The sequence below is a fragment of the Cottoperca gobio genome, chromosome 22 (assembly GCF_900634415.1).
Source record: "Cottoperca gobio chromosome 22, fCotGob3.1, whole genome shotgun sequence".
Classification (NCBI taxonomy): Eukaryota; Metazoa; Chordata; class Actinopteri; order Perciformes; family Bovichtidae; genus Cottoperca; species Cottoperca gobio.
In genome coordinates, this window is record NC_041376.1 from 11,551,486 (window position 1) to 11,570,164 (window position 18,679).

The 18,679-nt window shown below is 42.2% G+C and overlaps 4 protein-coding genes across 8 annotated transcripts; 1 reads left to right on the top strand and 3 right to left on the bottom strand.

The window, feature by feature from the left end:
• Positions 1 to 767: 767 nt before the first annotated feature.
• On the bottom strand, positions 768 to 2,528 carry LOC115027717 (olfactomedin-4-like). Its single transcript, XM_029461193.1, has 5 exons — positions 2,475 to 2,528; positions 2,193 to 2,366; positions 1,905 to 2,114; positions 1,678 to 1,825; positions 768 to 1,597 (listed from the first exon to the last, which is right to left on the bottom strand). The coding sequence occupies exons 1-5, from the start codon at positions 2,526 to 2,528 to the stop codon at positions 768 to 770; spliced, it is 1,416 nt and encodes a 471-aa protein (XP_029317053.1).
• A 559-nt stretch (positions 2,529 to 3,087) lies between these two features.
• Positions 3,088 to 6,914, bottom strand: lrrc74a (leucine rich repeat containing 74A). Its single transcript, XM_029460752.1, has 13 exons — positions 6,777 to 6,914; positions 6,364 to 6,539; positions 6,182 to 6,289; positions 5,988 to 6,081; positions 5,763 to 5,812; positions 5,571 to 5,652; positions 5,350 to 5,435; positions 5,083 to 5,277; positions 4,895 to 4,990; positions 4,572 to 4,715; positions 4,253 to 4,357; positions 3,950 to 4,035; positions 3,088 to 3,691 (listed from the first exon to the last, which is right to left on the bottom strand). The coding sequence occupies exons 1-13, from the start codon at positions 6,883 to 6,885 to the stop codon at positions 3,088 to 3,090; spliced, it is 1,935 nt and encodes a 644-aa protein (XP_029316612.1). The 5' UTR covers positions 6,886 to 6,914.
• A 455-nt stretch (positions 6,915 to 7,369) lies between these two features.
• angel1 (angel homolog 1 (Drosophila)) lies at positions 7,370 to 12,284 on the top strand. Of its 2 annotated transcripts, none has more exons than XM_029460747.1 (10): positions 7,370 to 7,497; positions 8,218 to 9,033; positions 9,177 to 9,400; positions 9,525 to 9,594; positions 9,689 to 10,131; positions 10,761 to 10,902; positions 11,031 to 11,141; positions 11,226 to 11,256; positions 11,423 to 11,586; positions 11,670 to 12,284. In XM_029460747.1, exons 1-10 carry the CDS (start codon positions 7,431 to 7,433, stop codon positions 11,825 to 11,827), a joined length of 2,226 nt encoding a protein of 741 aa, XP_029316607.1. In that variant the 5' UTR covers positions 7,370 to 7,430; the 3' UTR covers positions 11,828 to 12,284. The 2 variants fall into 2 exon arrangements, with proteins under 2 accessions (XP_029316607.1, XP_029316605.1); XM_029460745.1 differs by having other exon boundaries at positions 7,460 to 7,684.
• Positions 12,285 to 13,553: 1,269 nt separating this feature from the next.
• On the bottom strand, positions 13,554 to 18,553 carry vash1 (vasohibin 1). Of its 4 annotated transcripts, none has more exons than XM_029460750.1 (8): positions 18,353 to 18,553; positions 17,612 to 17,917; positions 17,060 to 17,148; positions 16,666 to 16,722; positions 16,222 to 16,296; positions 15,623 to 16,004; positions 14,981 to 15,090; positions 13,554 to 14,869 (listed from the first exon to the last, which is right to left on the bottom strand). In XM_029460750.1, the coding sequence occupies exons 2-8, from the start codon at positions 17,831 to 17,833 to the stop codon at positions 14,797 to 14,799; spliced, it is 1,008 nt and encodes a 335-aa protein (XP_029316610.1). In that variant the 5' UTR covers positions 17,834 to 17,917; positions 18,353 to 18,553; the 3' UTR covers positions 13,554 to 14,796. The 4 variants fall into 4 exon arrangements, with proteins under 4 accessions (XP_029316610.1, XP_029316609.1, XP_029316611.1 ...); XM_029460749.1 differs by having other exon boundaries at positions 17,612 to 18,020; positions 18,416 to 18,537; XM_029460751.1 differs by having other exon boundaries at positions 17,612 to 17,894; positions 18,416 to 18,501.
• Positions 18,554 to 18,679: the final 126 nt, after the last annotated feature.

Below are 18,679 nucleotides of genomic sequence, written 5' to 3' on the forward strand. Positions count from 1 at the left end.
ATTGTGCTGTAATTTTGAACAGCTGCTACCATGCCATACTCTCTTGTAAAAGAGATTTTTGATGTTATTGGGACTTCCTTGGAAAATAAAGGTAAAATTTAATTAATTAACTAAAATAAATTGATATCTAAAATATATATCGAAAGATATCTTCAGTGGAAAATATATATTGCACTGCTGTGTGCACTTTAAAATATGTGCTATATGTATTATGTTGCAACTCCAATTGTAAAGTGGTAGTTTTTATAGACTCATTAGAAAAACAGAGAAAGCAAAAATCAATACAGTAAATTGATTTTTTGATCCTGCTATCCAGCATTTAGAATAAAGTATATATACAGTATATACCTAAAAATGCTCGTTATAGTGGAAACACATTCCTCCTTTTGTATGGATGTTTATACTTATTAGATCGAATAAATAGGAAAACAGGTCTTGAAAGTTACATTTTCCATTATAAATCAGAATCTTGTTCTTTATGTCTACTTTCTTTCAGTGTCAGAACAAATGTAAATAAACAATACTTCAGTTTGAAAATGTAGAATGAGTGGGTGAAGGGAGTGAGGTGAATATTCATTATAAAATAATGCACTCTATTCATGAGAATATGAACAAGGACACACTTGACACTTTTGCGATGCTTGAGATAATTTATTAGCAATCAACAGGAAGGATAATGGATGCACTGCATGAACTACAAGGGAAAAAAAGAAAGATATAATCATCCTTCATAAGATGTGATACTTCAGTACGCCGCAGATCAGGATTTAGAACAGGAAAAGTGATGGTTTCACAGCGGCTTTAGCAGTGTGGTTGAACCACAGATGGTAGTTAACATAGTAGCCATCATTGTACATGTAGAGCTTCTGGTCAGTGGGATTGTAGTGCAGGTTGGAAAACTTATCCTGGAACCTCTCAATGGGAACACTGACAAAGCTCTCTTGCTTGGTTTTGGTGTCGTACTTGTAAAATATCTCTTCGGTTTTTATATCGACTGTTCTGACAGCATACAGAACGCCACACACCATGAAGGCATTGCTAACTGCTGGTTTGTAGACACTAGTCTGCCACTCCTCCTCAAGCCCAAAAGACAGCTCGTTTATTTTAGCAATAGCCATATGACCACTGGACTCCTCTGTGGCGTAGGTCACCCACAGGCCGCTTTCATCAGCCGCAAAGTCAAAGTTCTGATTAGGGGAGTTGGGGTAGGAGAATCTGGAGCTCGCCCTAGGAACCACCCTGGACTCATATTTCATGGTGGTGAAATTCAGCTTGGCCAACGCGAACGGCGTGTTGATCTGATAATACAGAGTGTTGTCACGGATAATGAAATTATTCCCTGTGCCAACCCAGTGGCTGTTTAATTTGTGATGCTGGAAGTAATTTCTCAAAATTAGGTTCTTGTAGTTGGTGTAGAACCTGATGTCAACAATGATGCCTCTGCTGTACCCCGAGTACCAGTACATAGATGCTCGGTCAGGAACAGGCTTTGAATCTTTCCCCCAGCCTCCGTATTTGTAGGCCGTATTAAGATGGGCATTCAGATGACTTACAATGGGCTTGCTGACCTTGATGATACCTGTGTGTGCACAAGAACCTGCAGAGAGAAAGAGGGGAACAATTAGAGTCCAAAGAGGGATTAGATTTAGATGTGAATATTAGTGGCAAAGAGTTTACCAATGTTGGGATTGAAAAGCTCCTGGTGGCGTCTCTCGCACTCCTCTACTTGCAGCTGCACCTTGACGTACTCCCGACGCAACATCAGAACCACGTTCTTGTCGTAGGTCTTCTCCAGCTTGGTCAGGGTCTCCACCATGGATGTGATCTGGGAGTAAACCCATGCTTTGCTTGTGTAGATTTGCAACATGTCTGTTGATGTGGTGACCACCATCAAATGAACTTACCTGTACGTGCAGAGACTCAAAGACAGTGATGGAGCCTCTGGTGGAGAGGTGCAGCTCTTTAATCAGAGCCTCCACTTGTTTGATCTCCACCTTCATCTCGTTCATGTCATCTTTGTAGCCATCGGGGTTCTTCTCCGTTTTTTCTATTTCTGCTGTCAGCTCTATTATCTTTTCTGCATATGCTGTCAGCTTTGTCTCGTAATCGTCCAGCTGAAATAAAAGGAACATTTTACTAATTTTTCAATATGTTATAATTTATTTGCACATGCTTCTAATATGCCAGAGCACCTTGCCCATCTCCATGTCCAGTTTGTGTGAGATCTCCCCTGATGTCTGCTGTACCACCACCAGGTCTTTAATAGGAAAGGTAGAACTGGGCAAAAAGGCATCACAAGTACACCTGTCCCCACTTCCACCTTCTGTCTCATTCTTTGGAATCCCCTGATTCCACAGGCCTACGAGCTGGGGGCAAAAGAAAAAGGGTCACATGCTGATACTGTAGCTCAGATTAACTTTTAATGTGAGAGCCACAAAGAATAAAGATGAATCAGTTGATCATGCCATACATACCCCGGAGGCCATCGTGGAGCTCAATAGTGCTAAGAAGTACAGAGTGCCGATCATTCTTGGTGCATTCAGAGTTTAAATGATTGAGATAGCAGGAACTTCTGGGCTTATATAGTCTGTTTTAACCTCGTGTAGGTTGCATCACCTGTCCTAGTTCACTGCGCAGTTAGCTAAGGACAACATTTAACACTTGATGTTATCTTCAGCAAACAGAAATTAAATACTGGGAGGCTTTGTTTCACCCACTCCTGCTTGGGTGTGCAACAGAATACAACATATCACTGATGGGTGCACTGCAGCTCGGCGAATGAAAAGAAAAAAAAAAAAAAAAAGGTTCTTTGTATGTTGCACTTATTCTTGCTGTTTGGAGTTGTATCCTCATGATTGTTTTTTAAGTTGCTTTGGACAAAAGTGTCAGCTAAATGAACTGTAATGTAATGTCTACCATCTAACAGTTCTAACTGTTTTGTCTCCCCAGATGGTCTGAATGCTGAATATACTGTGCACACTTTAGAAACAAGATACATAATTCAAATCTATCTTTATTCAAATAATTGTGTGAAACAAAGTAGCCAATAATGATGACATTTGAAATCATTTTTACAGAGTTTTACAATCACTTGACAGTTTGACTCTTTGAGTCTTTATCCAAATGTTTTGTGGTTTTCTTTTTCTTTACTTTCTTGGTTCTGGCTTTAACCACTGGCTGTTTGGCATCAAGAGCAGGCCTAGATCTGGTCAGCTGGTTAGCAGTGTGGCTTAGCTTGCTGTGGCCCATCTCTGGATCGGAGCGCATACCCTGGGCCGAGACGGACTTGCCTGGAGCAGAGCGAGGGGAGTCATCCAGCAGGTTTGGCTGGGAGTAGGAACGCATAGCTGGGGAACTGGTGGGACGGTAAGGCGTTGTGCCTCCTAACATGGGCAGGTGGATATGCTCATTGCTCAGATTAGAGACGGAATAACGACTGCTGTTGGACATAACAATGTGGTGCCAAGAACTTAGAGGGGTGGCAGAGAAGGGCTGAGGGCCACTTGAATCATCTCTGACACCTCCTGGAGATATGACCATGGAGCTGCGTGGTGTTACGGCCTCCACTGCACTCTGGAAGGTCTTGAGAATGCGGTCGCTCTTCTGCTTCTCTTTCTTCTGACGGGACTCAACCTTCCTCAGCTGGCGGCGGTGATCCCTCATCATCTGTTTCCTTGTATCTGCCAGTCCCCTACACAGAAACATCAGATAATACACATACATCACTTTTTTGCAATGTCACTCAAGGTGAACATCTCGACAAATTCCAAATTCGTAACTAAAATACACTATACCATTAATCAAACGATGATAAAACTGTATAAATTAACAGCAGTGTCATCACTCAATGTTTTGCATCTATAAACCTTTACACACCCAAAGCCTACTCTGTGAAACCATTTAAAAGGCCCACCTGTGAGTGTGATTAAACAGTAAGAGACCTGCTCACCTGTAGTCTACCATTCCTGTCCTGTCGCGATCAAGTCTCTGAATCAGCTCCTCAATCTGGTATCGATCCAAAGGAATACTTGATTGCTATCATGGTTTCACAGAACAGACAAAAGAATCAGTCAGTCACAAAGTTTCTTCTTTAAACGATTCACCAGTCCCTTTCAGTAAGCTTTTATTGATTCACTGTGTATGAAGGACTAGAGAGCTCATCATGCATGATTTCAGAGGACAATGTCATGGTATTCTGCCCTGCAAATGTCACTGACTCTGCACATATAAGTATATCAGTTTATCTGGAAACCTGCACCGCCTTTCTGAAGTCAGCAACAGGGACTCGCATGGTGCCATCTTTGTCAATATTCCGAAAGAAATCCCACAGGCGTAGCTTGCGTTGATCCAAATAATCCTTCAAAAGAGAGAGAGAGAGAGAGAAGTGATTTTGACTATTATAAAATACATGCAGAATCAAACAAAGAAAGCCTTCATTCGACAGCTTTTCTGATTTAATATGTCATTAAAATACTTATTCTATACTTTGAATATGAGATTACTTAATTACTTCTGGAATATAACCAGATTTTTTTAGTACTACTTATTCTCAATAGGTGACTAAAACGGACCTGGATGACTTTCATTGGATCAACGCGTTTTGGTGGTTTCTTAGCGATAAAGCCTCCGACACCTCCAAACTGTACATCCAGACCGGGATGCTCCTGACATGTCACCTCCAACAGATGCACAAAGGTCTCATTTACCAGCACATTCTGCTTGGTAAAAAGGTGGAAAGAAATGTTGATGGTGCAGACAAGTCATACAGGGTATTAATTACGCTACATTTCACATGGAAAGGTTTGTTTGAAATATGATCAGATGATAAAACTGAACAATCAGATCAGGACGGGAGACAGGCAGGCAGACAGACAGAGGCACCACAATAACTCACACATATGTTGATTTCCTCCAAGGCAGTTCTAGGTGTGTTCTTCACCACATTAACCAGGGCCAGTGCTCCCTCTACTGTTAAAGAGTTGTAAGCCAGCTACAGGAGAATAAGAATAAAACATCACATTCTAATGTTGCCTGCGTCACACTGACGATGCATGTTAGCGTAACACAACCTCATCCACCAACCAGTAGGACTCGGAGTGTGTCATTGAACTCGAGGCCCCTGCACAGCATGCCGACGCCCTCATTGGTGAGGCGGTTGTTGTTGAGGTTGAGGTGCACCAGAGTGTTGTTGAATTTTAGGGCCTCTCCCATGGCAAGGGCACCCTCATTCCCAAAACCGTTCCATGATAAGTCGAGGTGTTTTAACATCATATTCACCTAAATACGGAGAATGTGATCAGGTGTTGTTTACCAAGTCATAGATCAAATGGATTGCTTATACATCCAAACCTTGAGTCCAGCAGAAAAAGCTACAGCCCCTTTCATTCTGAGATGGTTCCAGCTAAGATCCAGCACCTCAAGACCCTCGTTGTTTGCTGTAGAAATGGAAGGTAAAATCAGAGAATAAGACTTCCCTGGTCATTTCTCTTGTTGGGCATTACATTCATGAAGAAAAGCAATATCTTTATTCACATCTACAAAGACATTAAGATTAGTAAATGTTACCGTACCCAACAGTTGTCCCAAATGTTCCCCTCCTTTTCCACAAAACTCATTATGGCTCAGATCCAGTTCCTTTATTCTGGAATTGCTCTAAACGTAAACATTTTGGCAACATTATAATTGCAAAAGTAACCAAATAACATACCGTTACTTAATAACGTAAGATTAATAGCTTAAAGGTCAGTGTTTGGATGACTTACCGACAAGACATCTGCAAAATATTTAGCATCATCATCAGAAAATCCATTTCCTGTTGGGAAAAAATATAAATATGCAAAATAAGTATACTCATGACTAATAATAATAATAATAATCTTATGACTGTTATTTTACTGATCTTGTGAGATATTTTATATATCCACTACCACCCTGTACTTGTATCCATCATTGTTTGTTTGCCTGGTTTATGTTAATGTGCAGATTACCTGAAAGTTTTATAGACTTTAATGAAATATTGTCCAGCAACACTTTAGCCATACACTCAGCTCCTGCAGACTGCAGATAGTTGTTGGACACATCCTGAAAGAAAAACAGATGCTGGTACACTTTAATAGTCAAGAGAAAAGGCCACCTGAAAAGCACTTGTGCCCTCTAGTGGTATGTTTTCACTCCAACGTACCAGGTGCTGCATGGTGAAATTAGCCCTCAGCATCTCCACAAGGTATTTGGCTCCCTCAGCTTGAATGTGATTATCTGCCAGTTCCAGAGTGTTGATATGCATATCAGCCTAAATAGATAGAGTTTATCATAAATGAATTATTTAAAAAAAGTCACACTTAATAACATACATTTTAAACTCACCACTAAAGCAATAGCAAGTGCCTTGCACCCCAAAGGTCCTAGCCCATGGTGGCTGAGGGTCATGGTTGTAGAGTCGAGGTTTCGTATAAAGTAGGAGACTGGCACCACACCGAGCAGCTTGCAGGCCTGGAGGTACACTTCAGATATAGACATCTCCTTGTTGCTCTCCTCTTTTTCTAGAAATGAGTATGAGTAACACTGTATGGGCCCTTACATACGCTATACATACAGTAATTAATGTGTTTTTACAGCAACACAAACAAGCCATTTATTTGCATTGTTTTTTTAATGTTTTATTTTATACCACATGGTTATGAATTAACAGTGTACATTTACAGCTTCACAGTAAGAACAACAACATGGCTTATACTATATTTACCCAGGAACTCCAAGAATTAATGTAATGTACTTACCATCCGACTCTAAGTCTGTGTCAAACTCATCCTTCGTGCCCTGTTGTTGGGTTGGGGATGGATAATCATCATCTTTTAAGCAGAGGGACTCAAAAGACAGCGTCAACATTGTTGTATGCTGTCAGAGTATATGTCCTGTTTTTAAACCATTTCCCGGACTCAAAGGGAATGCAGTATTCAGGTTATTATTTGTTCATTTATCCCTGTGTGTTCTGTATGGGCTAGCACTGTGAAATGAAATAGGCCTGTGCTGTCCAGCAGGTAATTCTACCCCTCAGATAATGTCTCATGTGTAGTGACATCAACAATTTATGCATTAGTGTGGTTACTATGCTGTGTTTTGTTTAGTTACTCCAAGCAAAACTGTACGTAGACCATTTAAAAATTATAAAAATGCATTTTATAGGATGCTGTACATTTTCATATTATTTTAGCCGCTCCTAATCCCAAGTAGGCTACCCCTCCCTGCAGTGTGACACATGTAGGCTTTGTGTAGGTAATGGCTGTCAACATCAACTATACACATTCAGAACCAGAACATTACAGTGAGGAAACGCAACAAGGCTTGAAGCAACACAGAAAACTGTATGTGCACAATTGCACACTGCAACTAACAACTTCACAACGCGCATGCGCTGATTTCACTTCATAAACATGATCGGCAGTCTGTTGTACTATGCGCTCTACCCACTGTCGCGGTACGTGACCAGTCGACACTCAGGTAAATCTTACAGCACGACTGAAAAGTTGTGGCTTGAGGCAACACAGAAAAGTGTATGTGCACAATTGCACACTGCAACTAACAACTCCACAACGCGCATGCTGCGCTGACTTCATAAACATGATCGGCAGTCTGTTGTACTATGCGCTCTACCCACTGTCGCTGTACGTGACCAGTCGACACTCAGGTAAATCTTACAGCACGACTGAAAAGTTGTCCGTGTTTGAAAGTGACTGTGTCACTATTTGCATTTCAGTTTAAGAGCTATCGGTTGTTAACGTTAAGTTTAGTTGGCTGCTGACTGAGCAATTTGTCTCGACATTAGTTGGCGCGAGCGTTAGCATGGTGATTTAAACTAAAACTCGGTGCACGCTTTTCTTGTGCTTCCACAATGTGAGCTTATATTTACTCCTTGAAAACATAAATGTATGGCACATTATGTTATTGCTATTCCGCTAGCTCTACCTTTAGCTCGTGTAACGTGTTTTGGCTTGCACCTGTTGTTTTTTTAGCTCGCACTTTCTAGACGTCCCACGTGACATCACAAACTACCCACGTGTGACTGTTTTGTTTTTATATATTTAGTAAGACCGCTTTATGTATCTCATTTAACACTGGTTGTCATTAATTTAGCAAACCAATGGCACAAGCTAAGAGCTCCGTATGTTTCAAGTTAGTATGAATGCATCAGTGTCTTCCAACACTAATCTTGTTTTACAGAGGCCTCAAAGAAGAGTCTCCCACCTGCAGTGATTAATGGCAAGGCAGTGTGGGATGGTGGTGCTGTTGCAGCCAGAAGGTTCAACCAGTCTCAGAAAACCATGCTGGACCAGTGGCTCAGCCCAAGCAGTGGGACGAAAGAAAGGATGAAAGAACCAAGCCCAGAAAAGAAAGACACAGGCAAAGAACAGCTGATGGCTGGCCTGCATGAGGAAACAAAGAATGAGGTTGCTTTAAAAATGAGTAAGGTCAAATCTGCAGCTCCTAAGCAAGAGGATGGGGAAATAACTTATCCTTATGAGGTGTTCCATTTGAAGCAAAACACAGAGGATTGGAGTGTTTTTCCATCTGTGGACATTAGTCCAGAGCAAACTCTTATGCCACAATTAGAGTGCCTGCAAACTGAGGACGGCATTCAAGAAACCCAAAGTCAATTTGGGAAAAAGATAAAGATACCAAGCTTGGAAGAGTCAGTAACTCCAGCTGAGCCAAGCATACAAGAAACAACCCGTTCAGTACAAGAACAAATACAAAGCTTGGAAGAGTCAATGCCTCCAGCTGAAGAAACTGAGTGTTGGGATGAATATGTGGTTCCGACTGCTGATGGAGATGGTGAGGAAAGCAGTTTGAAGCTGGGAGTTCTCTCCCTTCTCTCAAACACTCCAACTCACCTTAAACTCAGTGGGCAGCATGATGCACAAGCTGGCTGGCACTTTCCTGCAGGACCTGGCCTGGCAGAAGAAATGCAGTGCCCACTGTGGCAATTTCCTGCCGTGAGCTACTACCCTCCAATAGAGCCGACAGTGCCATTTGAAGGTGAGAATCAGATCTCTCCCTTTGCTGGAACAGTTTAATTTTTGGCTTTCTCTATTGTAACATTTCCACTGTAGTGAGATTTGTGTAAACTCGCCAGTAGTTCAATATCCAGACTTGTATGCATGTGTTTTTTTTCCACCCAGTAATGTGGAGAGTATGGAAGGAGATGGATGAGAGGGCCACTGCTGCAGAGTCCTTCACATTCACAAAGGCCTCAATGGCGTTCACTGTTATGTCCTACAACATCCTTGCTGATGACCTACTAGAGGCCAACCAGGAGCTGTACACACACTGCCCCCTGGAGGTGCTCGACTGGAGCTACCGCTGCAGCCTACTACTAGAGGAAATCCAGAAATGGGAACCAGATGTGAGTCAAGTGCCGGCTGATTCAGAATGTACTGTACATGTGTCTTTTGTTTCATTCATAAATGCAAACTGGATACATTGTAATATTTAGGTGTCTACTAATAACTTGTGTGTGCTCTCTGTAGATTCTGTGTCTCCAAGAAGTTCAGGAGAACCACTACCATGAACAACTGTATCCAGTCCTGTCTCAGATGGGTAAGTCATCTGAGTAAATAAAGTGCAACAATCCTGTTGGCTTATGTTATTACAAAGACGTTACATATATTGTCTCTTCATGTTGTCACTCCAGGCTACACCTGTGTGTACAAGCGGCGTACAGGGACCAAGACAGACGGCTGTGCTACATGCTACCGTAGCAGGTGCTTCTTTGAAGTATCGGTCACCATGTTGGAGTTCTTCAGGCCTGAGATTGAGCTGCTGGACCGGCACAATGTGGGCATTGTTTTGTTGCTTCGGCCAGTGGTACTGCAGGGGTCAGAGGTCAAGGCAAAGGGCCCACCCCTCTGCGTGGCCAACACCCACCTGCTCTTTAACCCCAGGAGGGGTGATGTGAAGTTGGCTCAGCTAGCCATAATGCTGGCAGAAATTGACAGTGTGGTGAAGTCCTGTCAGGCCAAAGGCGAACACTGTAACCTTATATTTTGTGGGGACTTTAACTCTGTTCCCTCTATGCCTCTATACCAGCTGATTACCACCGGAAAGCTCTACTTCCAGGGTCTACCTGCATGGATGGTGAGTAGAGCTGCAATGATAAGTCCGTCGGAAAATAATCACCGACTATTTGGATAATCGAGTAATCGTTAAAATCATTTGTTTTCAGCCTCTCAAATATGGAGATTTCCTAATTAATTTTTTCTCTGTTTTTGTATCATAATAAACAAAACAAGACATCACTCTGGACTTTGAGAAACTGGGATTGACATTTTTCACTTATTTTATTATGATTCATTTTATAGACTAGAGCAGGGGTCTTCAACGTTTTTCAGGCCAAGGACCCCTAAACTGGTGTAGCGTGGTGCAGGGACCCCCTACTGTATATATTGTATGGAAGAGGTCCGTGCGACGGGGGGGTCCACCCCCACCCCCCTGCAGTACCTCCGCGGACCCGCTGTTGAAGACCCCTGGACTAGAGTTTAATCAATAATGAAAATAATTGTTTGCTGCAGCCTTATCGGTGAGACTAAAACTGCAAAAAACAATTTAGCATCATTGCCTAGAAAAGTCATTTCAGAGAAGCTAATCTCCCAAATGTGGACTTATTTGGAATAGTTATATTAGGCTTTTTGTTTCAGTTGTTCTGCCATGATGCTTGCAGAAATGACCTCTGTAAACCTGATGTATGTATTCACCATGTCCAACAGATATCAGGTCAAGAGGATCTGTCACACAAAGCCTATGGTCACAGACTGTTTGCCCCCCTGTGGCCCAGCTCTCTGGGTATCACTGACAGCTGCCAGTACACTACTGTGAAGGACGTATTGAAGAGCCAGAGTCAGAAATCAAGTCAGTGTTTGAAGTCGTAGCATGTTGTTGTACCTTCTGTTGTTATCTTGATCCATAGTGAGTTTCAGACTGAGTTTCATTTCTTCTCACACCTCACTTCCTATCCTATATTTGTTCTTCCTGTGTAGGAAAAGGTCAGTACAGTCATGACTTCATGCGCCAGCTGCGCTTCTGTCCTGCTGCATGCGTCCGTCCTCTGGAATTAGAGACGATCCCAGGCGTGACTGACAACACACCAGGTACAGGCTTACAATACACAAACCCAACATCACTTCTTACCGTAGTGGTTTGAATACCTGGGTCTTCTTTCTTTTTATGCACAGAGGCTTCAAGGGAAAATCTGCCTGATAAAAGGTTAGTTTAAAATGTAAAGCTACCCTAATCAATAAATATGAATTCTTTATGTCACCTATCACACAGTGAATGTGATTTATAAAACGACAAGATGCACAAAGAGGGAGTAAAAACTCAATTAGGTGAAACTTGAGATGAGATTTTAGTCATAAGTTTTGTGTCACAGGTTCAGCCACACCATCAGTCATCGGTTAGCCCTGGAGTCGGTCTACAAACATCTTCTTCCAGGCTTTGGCAACTCAGAAGTCACGACCCAGCACTCTGACGGGGCAGCTACCGTCGATTATATCTTCTACAGCCCAAGACGCAGCTTAGTGTGGGATGAGAACGGTATGAGGACATGACACGAAGGTATACAGCTCTGAATCAATTTGCTAATGTAGATAACTTATTTGTTTTGTTTGTTTTCTCAGCTGGTGACTTTGTGAGTGAGGGTCTGAAGCTGATTGGTTCTCTCAGCCTCCTATCAGAGGATCACTTATGGTCGTTGAGGGGCTTGCCAAATCACATTTTCCCCTCCGACCATCTCAGTCTTCTGGCGAAATTCCAGCTGGACCTGAATGCTGCATGATGGAAGAGACTGAGTGAACTCAAAGTGATATCAGAATATGAGCATATTTCCGTTCAAAAGGGTTCAGGTCTTGCTCCGTACACATTTGGTTTTGTTCGTATGAATACCGTTACTTGTGGTTCACTTATGGCATCAAAGGATTAAAGTTTTCTAACTAAATAGAAGTTTGTTTAGTTTTTTTTTGTTCAAAAGAGCCAGAAAAAATAATGGAAGCCAACATTCAGTCTTGTTCCAGATAATTGACTGAGATATGACTCATCTTATTAAGGATGCTGTAATGATACTTTTTTATTTTTAAATGCTAAAGTGCTTTAATTCCACTTGGTGTGATTAGACACTGACCTGTTCAGCTTCTGTCACTTTTTAAAATATATTTAAAATTTAATTTTCAAAGATTTCTCTGAGTCGGTGGTATTTTCTTAGATGTTAAAATATTGAATAAATATTTTCCATCAAATTGTGGCTCCATAATTTTTTCTTGTCAACACATTACATAAAACCCAAAGATGCCTCCAGGTGTGTTAAGCTCTGTCCTGGATCTATAATGTAGCAAAGTTAAACGCATCCACCAGCATTAAATCCTCCAGTTGGTGTCTGCCTCTCTGTGTCTCCTGCCTGGTCTGGTGCTGAGATTGTGACCTGAATGTTGGCTCGGCCCCTCCCATCCCACTACACTGAGGCACTCAGTTTGTCAGGGAGAAGACGTCTGGTTGATGCATGGATGAATAATTCATTAAGATATGAGTGTTCATGCATGATGGAGCTCAGTAAGAGCTTTGTGTTGTGTGGGCTATAAAATGTCTGCAGAGGTGATTACCATCAGTGAGATGTCGCTCGCTCTTGTCAGTGCGCTATGTAAATATATTTGCCATATAATACAATAACCCATGAGTCGAAAACTTTAATGGATAGAGGAATAAGATAGGATGGGTCTTTCTTCCCCCTTCAAATGCACCCCCCCCCCCCCCCAAAATAGATCATTATACCTTCTGTTTCTATATCTTACAAACACTAGTGGACAAAGTGTTTGACATCTGGAAGGGTGGAGAGGGATTTGTTTATATTCATAACGATCTCCTCATAATTCAGAGGCAACGGCCACAAAATGAATAAATGTTAGTTTTAAGGAGCTCACAACTCGTCTCTTTCTCTCACACGTGGTTTTACAGTAGTGCCTTGTGACGTGACAGTATTTTAACTCAAAGCCCTTTCTGAGTTCCTATACTGGCCTACGCATGAAAGTGGCTCCTTGCTGACTGGGTTTCATTGAATGCAGCTGCAGTGTTACTTTTGTCTACAGAGTTTATCCTCCACATATTCTGAGATCTAGAAGGTGAACAACTTGCCCCACTTAAGTGTTCTAATCCAGTGTCTTGCTGCACACAGCGGCTTATGCTTCCCTTTTATGGAGTTGTTGGCCTTACGTTTCCTTTGTGTAAACTTAACAGGAAGTGTTAAGAGATCTCTGGAGTCTGCTCTCTTCATCATCTGCCTTAGTGCCAAAAGCCTTGAACTGAAGCCACCCTGTGCTCAGTTTGAACTATTGGTCGACAGAGAACTGGCGTCATTCCCTGCCTGACAACTAATCACAGCTGACTTACTGATTAATCACTGACTTCTTTTGGACCCAGACTGCTTAAATAAGAACAAGGTAATTAAGTACATAATGAGTTCGTACCAACAAAAACAAATCCTATTCTCACAAAATTGAAATTGGAAAAACAAATTGTGTTGCCACTTTGCACCTTTTATTGTGATCCTGGAAATCAACTTTTGGTACAAAACATTTGTGTTTATATAGCACTGAAATGAAAATGGACAACACCAAATGTACACTTTAAAATGTTGACTGTGGCAACATGTTCAAAACAGTGTGTGGTAAATATTGGTCTACTGGTGATCACCAACACTGAGGGAAGTATAAAATGACAAGAATTTCCAATAATAAAATACAAAATGCAGATAAAAGTGCTGTAAACAAACATCTTTACACCTTAGCTTAAGTGGAAGTCATACCACTTAAGGCTAGTGAAATATCAGATAAAGTTGCTACAAATAAAAGTTATAAACAATGTATATATAAAGCAGTTACATCGTTCATATAAACCGACTTCTTGTTACTTTACATCTACAATAAATGCGGATGAGGTCAGTCACCTTGATACTCGTCTTGGTTAATGTGCCAGAATAACTGCTTCTCATATTATCACTACAGATGACTTCATACTCTTAAATATACTTTCGTATATTGTGTATTCAACCCTCGATAAGGTAAATAGCGTGCTTAACATGCTAGCATCTGGATATTCATTAACTTTCAGTATTTTGTAACCTCTGTTACACTGCTTATGTGATTAATTAGACAATGAGAATAATGGGGAGGTTATAAAAAGTGTTTTTCCTTCTCTTTGAGTTTTCACACAAGGCACAAGGGTAGTGGTTTGCAAACGAGTCACTACACAAGCAATTGCTGCCCAGCAGAACCTAAATGGATTTAAAAGGACATTACATGTATTTGCACACTTACAGTACGACTTTACAGATTGCAGACGAGCCTTAAGAGCTTTTGTTGAACCACTGTAACCTTTGATATGTCCAGCAGCACATTTACACTGAGTGGTGGTCTCGCCCAGCGTCGGGGGAAGAGTCATATTTCTTGTTGTGTTGAGTTTGCAGTTATTTAAAAATGTTTACAAAGTACTGCACTTTTGTCCCCTTTTTATAATTTGGGAGCTTTGCCAGCACCAATTACTATGCACAGTAACTGCTTCAGAAAAAGCCTTGAACGACGTAGACATAGGGAAGCTGAATGAGGCATTTGTTTTGAGAGGAAAAGTTGCTGGTGACCTATTCAACATCGCATCCCGTGAATAGGTCAATGGGTACAAAGAATTAAGCCATAGAGTGGGTCAGTGGCTCTGTGAAACAAGTGTGTGGTACCTTTTAACTTCACAAGCTAAAATTCTTCTTCAGACTCGAATCTGGTATCCATTAATTTCTGCGGCCGATTTTTGCTCCACAACCTTCTTATCTCCAGAGGGACTGCAACAGAACAGACAACAAAGAGATGAGACAAGAAAACGGTGACTAATTCATTAACTACTTCTCCAATTTGTAGGAGCAAAACCACTATGAGCACATGATTAATCATACCGTCTCTCAACACGGCTGATCCTGCGTATGGGGCTGCTCGGTACTCTGAGGGGTGAACCCATGCTGTTTCTCCTGTCTTTGGTGGGAGAGGGTGGTGCAGGCTTTCCTATCTGCGAAGACAATTCGCACATAAGAACATCTTTACAGAATCACATGTATAATAATCACATGGGTGAGTCAACTGTGCTTGTGTCCTCGCTGAACAGGGCGAGGCCCAGTATCAGTGGCTGAACTATCGGTCTTTATTTCTAACGTGATTGTGCAGAGCACTCACTGTAAAAGATCAGCTATTGATGGATTGCGCCGACCGTGCATGAAGCAAGGCAGGGCAGAGTGAAGCCATCACATTTAGTTTTATTATACACACAGCTCAGCATCAAGGCTGCCTTCATTATGATAGCACGAGAGGTGATGAGAGAGCATCGTTTGAGATAAATCGCTCCTCAAATAGCCGGGTCAACTCTGTGTCACCGTGCATGAAGAGGCAGCACGTCAAAGGAAATCTAATGAGCAGCATCATCATTGTCTGAGCTCCATCCGCTTGTACTGGTGTCAGCAGCAAAATGAGACTTCTGCACTGCCAATCATAATGCTTAAGAAAGCTCCACTACAGACAACCTTTTTGTGATTACTGTGCCGTACCTTCAGCCTCATGTCCCGAGTGTGTCTCTCCAGCTCCTTCCGTAGCTCCTCCTTGGTCAGCTTGTCTACGTCTAGAATCGAATGTTTCCAATCAATCTGCTCCACGCTGTGAGGGTCGTGGGACACGTACTGGCCGATCCTGACCTTGCGCAGGGTGTGCCAGTAGCCCCTGTAGGCTCCTTCGTATTCTTGCACCAAGTCCATCAGCGTCCGGAACTCCAGGTGCTTGAACATGAGGTCCTCCCTCCGGCTCATGCCCAGCGCGCCGAAGCGTCCCCCGCTGTGAACTCCCAGCACGATGTGGTGGAAGTGGTTCCCTGAGAAATTAGACTGAAAGCTGAGGGGGAAGCGCTCCACACCAGGCATGTTGTTGGTGAGGTAACTAAACGAAGGTGGGTCAAGGAAACATTTGGAAAGACAATGTACTTCAGTCATTCTGCTAAAAAACACATCACGCCCCATTAACAAACCATGTCAGCTCAGTGCACATAAAAAAAAGCTTTCAGTCTCTACGATCATTGCAATTAAATATACAAAACAATTGGAAGATTCATAGCATATAAAGGTTCGTGCAACATGACCTGCTGCTGTAAAGATACATCCCCAGGATCACCGCCTCCAGGCATTTGATTGGCAGAGCCTCCCGCGTCATCTCTTTAGCAATGTCCATCAACCTGCGTAGGACAATGGAACAAGAGAGTAACACTTTTAATGATCATCTGTGATATAAGACACCACTGACTGCACTACAAATGCATACACACATTTTCCATGAGCCAGGGAAAAAATAAATATATATAATTAATCTAATAAAGCGAGGTCAGGAAAATTGTGTTCCAGGCCTCGCACTGCTTGACGTTAGTTTCTGCTCACAGAGCCCTGGGGAGATACAGCTGATCCACACGCATCAGGCATTAGCAGCGCAGGCTAAGACCATAAAAAATCAACAAACATCGTCGCAGACATCCTGTGACTGCTGACATTAACTTCTATGAGTCCATCACTGGTGCTAAGTCTTGGGTAAAAGAGGAAAATGTACTTACGCAGTAAGAGGCCGGCTCTTCTTAATTTCAAAAAACTGCGTTCCTGTGTGATTGTACCTGTAGGACACAGTTAAGGTCATACCATAATAGATGATTTGGGAGAATGCTCTGCTTTGTGCAGTGGGGAGAAGAGACAACCACTTATAGTGCATTGTTGTTGGTTAATTATGGATGAATTGACTGAACATAAAGCTTAATATTGAATAGAGTATCTACAATGGCCTACGCTCTGATGTTTGACCCATAAAGTGTGCCAAAAACAGTGGGTCAGTAGAATTAACAAAAAGGTAGTTTGTACACTATTTAACATCCATTTCATTAATATCAAAATATATATTTCCAACTATGTCAAAAACATTGAAACACACTAAATAATAACGCAGTCAAAGGATACTGCAATTCCCTGATGTATTTCTGCATGGCTTCCAGGCGCTGTGGGATAGTGGTGGTAGGTTGGTATGTAGGCACACTTGGTATTGGAATCTGTGGGACAGAGCATCCAAACAACTGCATCACTATTGTACAATCCAATTATTCATCGAAGCTGAAGAATGTCGAATTGTGTGACCTCTGTGCTCTTCACTATTCAGCTAACTAATGGCAAGAGCATCTTAATGGCTCTTTAACCACAAACATGAGAAATGAATTAAAAAATGCCATTCTTCTGCGTTTAGAACATCCATAGTGTGCAATTGTACCATGCAGGGCGGACTGGACAAAACATGCATTTTATTTTATTACTGTGATGGAAAAAAAAATCATTTACAGTGGAGTATTTTAAGTCCATTTAGTAACACATCTATCAGTCATGTGGGACTGCGTAGTAACACAGCCACTCAAAATTTCCCCACATCACATGGGTGTAAATTGTTTCTCCACCACGTGTAAGTTTCACAGACATAGTGTGGCGTGCACTCCTGTAATGTATAACCAGCTGCAACTTTACCTTGGGCAGGTCAGTGGCACCCCGGGTCTCCTTCCCCAAAGCTTCACCGTTGGGGTGTATTCGAGCCACATGACGCCACATCCTCTCCCAAGTCTCCTCATCCACCGGGAGGCCTCCTCTGTTCACATAGAAAGGCACCCCTCCATCCCTCAACTCTTCTTCGGCTTCATCCTCCTGCTCCTCATCTCTCTGCTCCACTGAGCACATAGTGGCCCTCAGCATCCCTCTTATTCCTCCACAACCAGCAGGAAGCCAACTGAGTCCAGGCACAGAAACGTCCAGACTGGACCTTTCACTGGTTATCTGCTTGCAGGTTTAAGTAGGTTCCCACAACAGATGGCCAACTCATGACATCAAACAGCTTGTGCCACAAATATATAAAACAAAATGTCAATGCAGTGGAGGGGATCTGCTGTAATAAAAACGCACCCCTGTAGTTAGAGCCAGTTAAGAATTAAAAAAAATGCATCCTTTTTGGTATAAAGAATGGCTTTGCTGTAACTATTCAGCTCTTTGGTCAAATCTAGTAGACTGTAGGCCATTCAATAACCACATGTCCATGTAAATAAATAAATAAAGACACTAAGGTAATAAAGCCTTTGGATGTGTAGCCTATTTTAATGACTATACTGTGAAAGTTCATCAACAAGCCAACACAAGCACGCCATTGTAACGCTCACACCCTGTAAGAGGATTGACTGTGCAGACAGCAAAGTATTAGAAATTACTAATTCTCTGTACCGTTAGAGGTCATTCACAGCACAGATATCCAGAAAAATCAGTGCCGTTTTACAATCCCATCACCTTGTTCATCTCCGTTTCACCAAATCATTTCCGTCCAAGTCAGCCGGTTCATTGTTCATGCAGATGCTCCCGGGTTCAGCGACTGCGGGTTGGATTCACGTCTAACGAGCCGCTCAGACACTCCCAGACCGCCGTCCACTGCGCATGCTCCATACTGAGCGGATGATCTCAGCCGTGACAAATGGTGCATTCAGGTGCTCCCCCAAAAGGTGTTAATCGGAGATCCGCTTGTCATTTATTCAGTTTCCGCTATTCAAGTGCTTT

Coding starts and splice junctions, on each gene's coding strand:
- angel1 (XM_029460747.1), top strand. CDS start 7,431: ATGATCGGCAGTCTGTTGTACTATGCGCTCTACCCACTGTCGCGGTAC. Junction 10,132..10,760: donor AGGGTCTACCTGCATGGATG/GTGAGTAGAGCT, acceptor CATGTCCAACAG/ATATCAGGTCAAGAGGATCT. Junction 11,142..11,225: donor CGTGACTGACAACACACCAG/GTACAGGCTTAC, acceptor TTTTATGCACAG/AGGCTTCAAGGGAAAATCTG.
- vash1 (XM_029460750.1), bottom strand. CDS start 17,833: ATGCTGAGGGCCACTATGTGCTCAGTGGAGCAGAGAGATGAGGAGCAG. Junction 17,149..17,611: donor GTGCCACTGACCTGCCCAAG/GTAAAGTTGCAG, acceptor TCTGTCCCACAG/ATTCCAATACCAAGTGTGCC. Junction 16,297..16,665: donor AAGAGCCGGCCTCTTACTGC/GTAAGTACATTT, acceptor TGTCCTACGCAG/GTTGATGGACATTGCTAAAG.
- LOC115027717 (XM_029461193.1), bottom strand. CDS start 2,528: ATGATCGGCACTCTGTACTTCTTAGCACTATTGAGCTCCACGATGGCC. Junction 2,115..2,192: donor TGGACATGGAGATGGGCAAG/GTGCTCTGGCAT, acceptor CTTTTATTTCAG/CTGGACGATTACGAGACAAA. Junction 1,598..1,677: donor GCTTTTCAATCCCAACATTG/GTAAACTCTTTG, acceptor TTCTCTCTGCAG/GTTCTTGTGCACACACAGGT.
- lrrc74a (XM_029460752.1), bottom strand. CDS start 6,885: ATGTTGACGCTGTCTTTTGAGTCCCTCTGCTTAAAAGATGATGATTAT. Junction 5,813..5,987: donor AAAGTCTATAAAACTTTCAG/GTAATCTGCACA, acceptor TTTTCCCAACAG/GAAATGGATTTTCTGATGAT. Junction 3,692..3,949: donor ACAGGAATGGTAGACTACAG/GTGAGCAGGTCT, acceptor GTTTCTGTGTAG/GGGACTGGCAGATACAAGGA.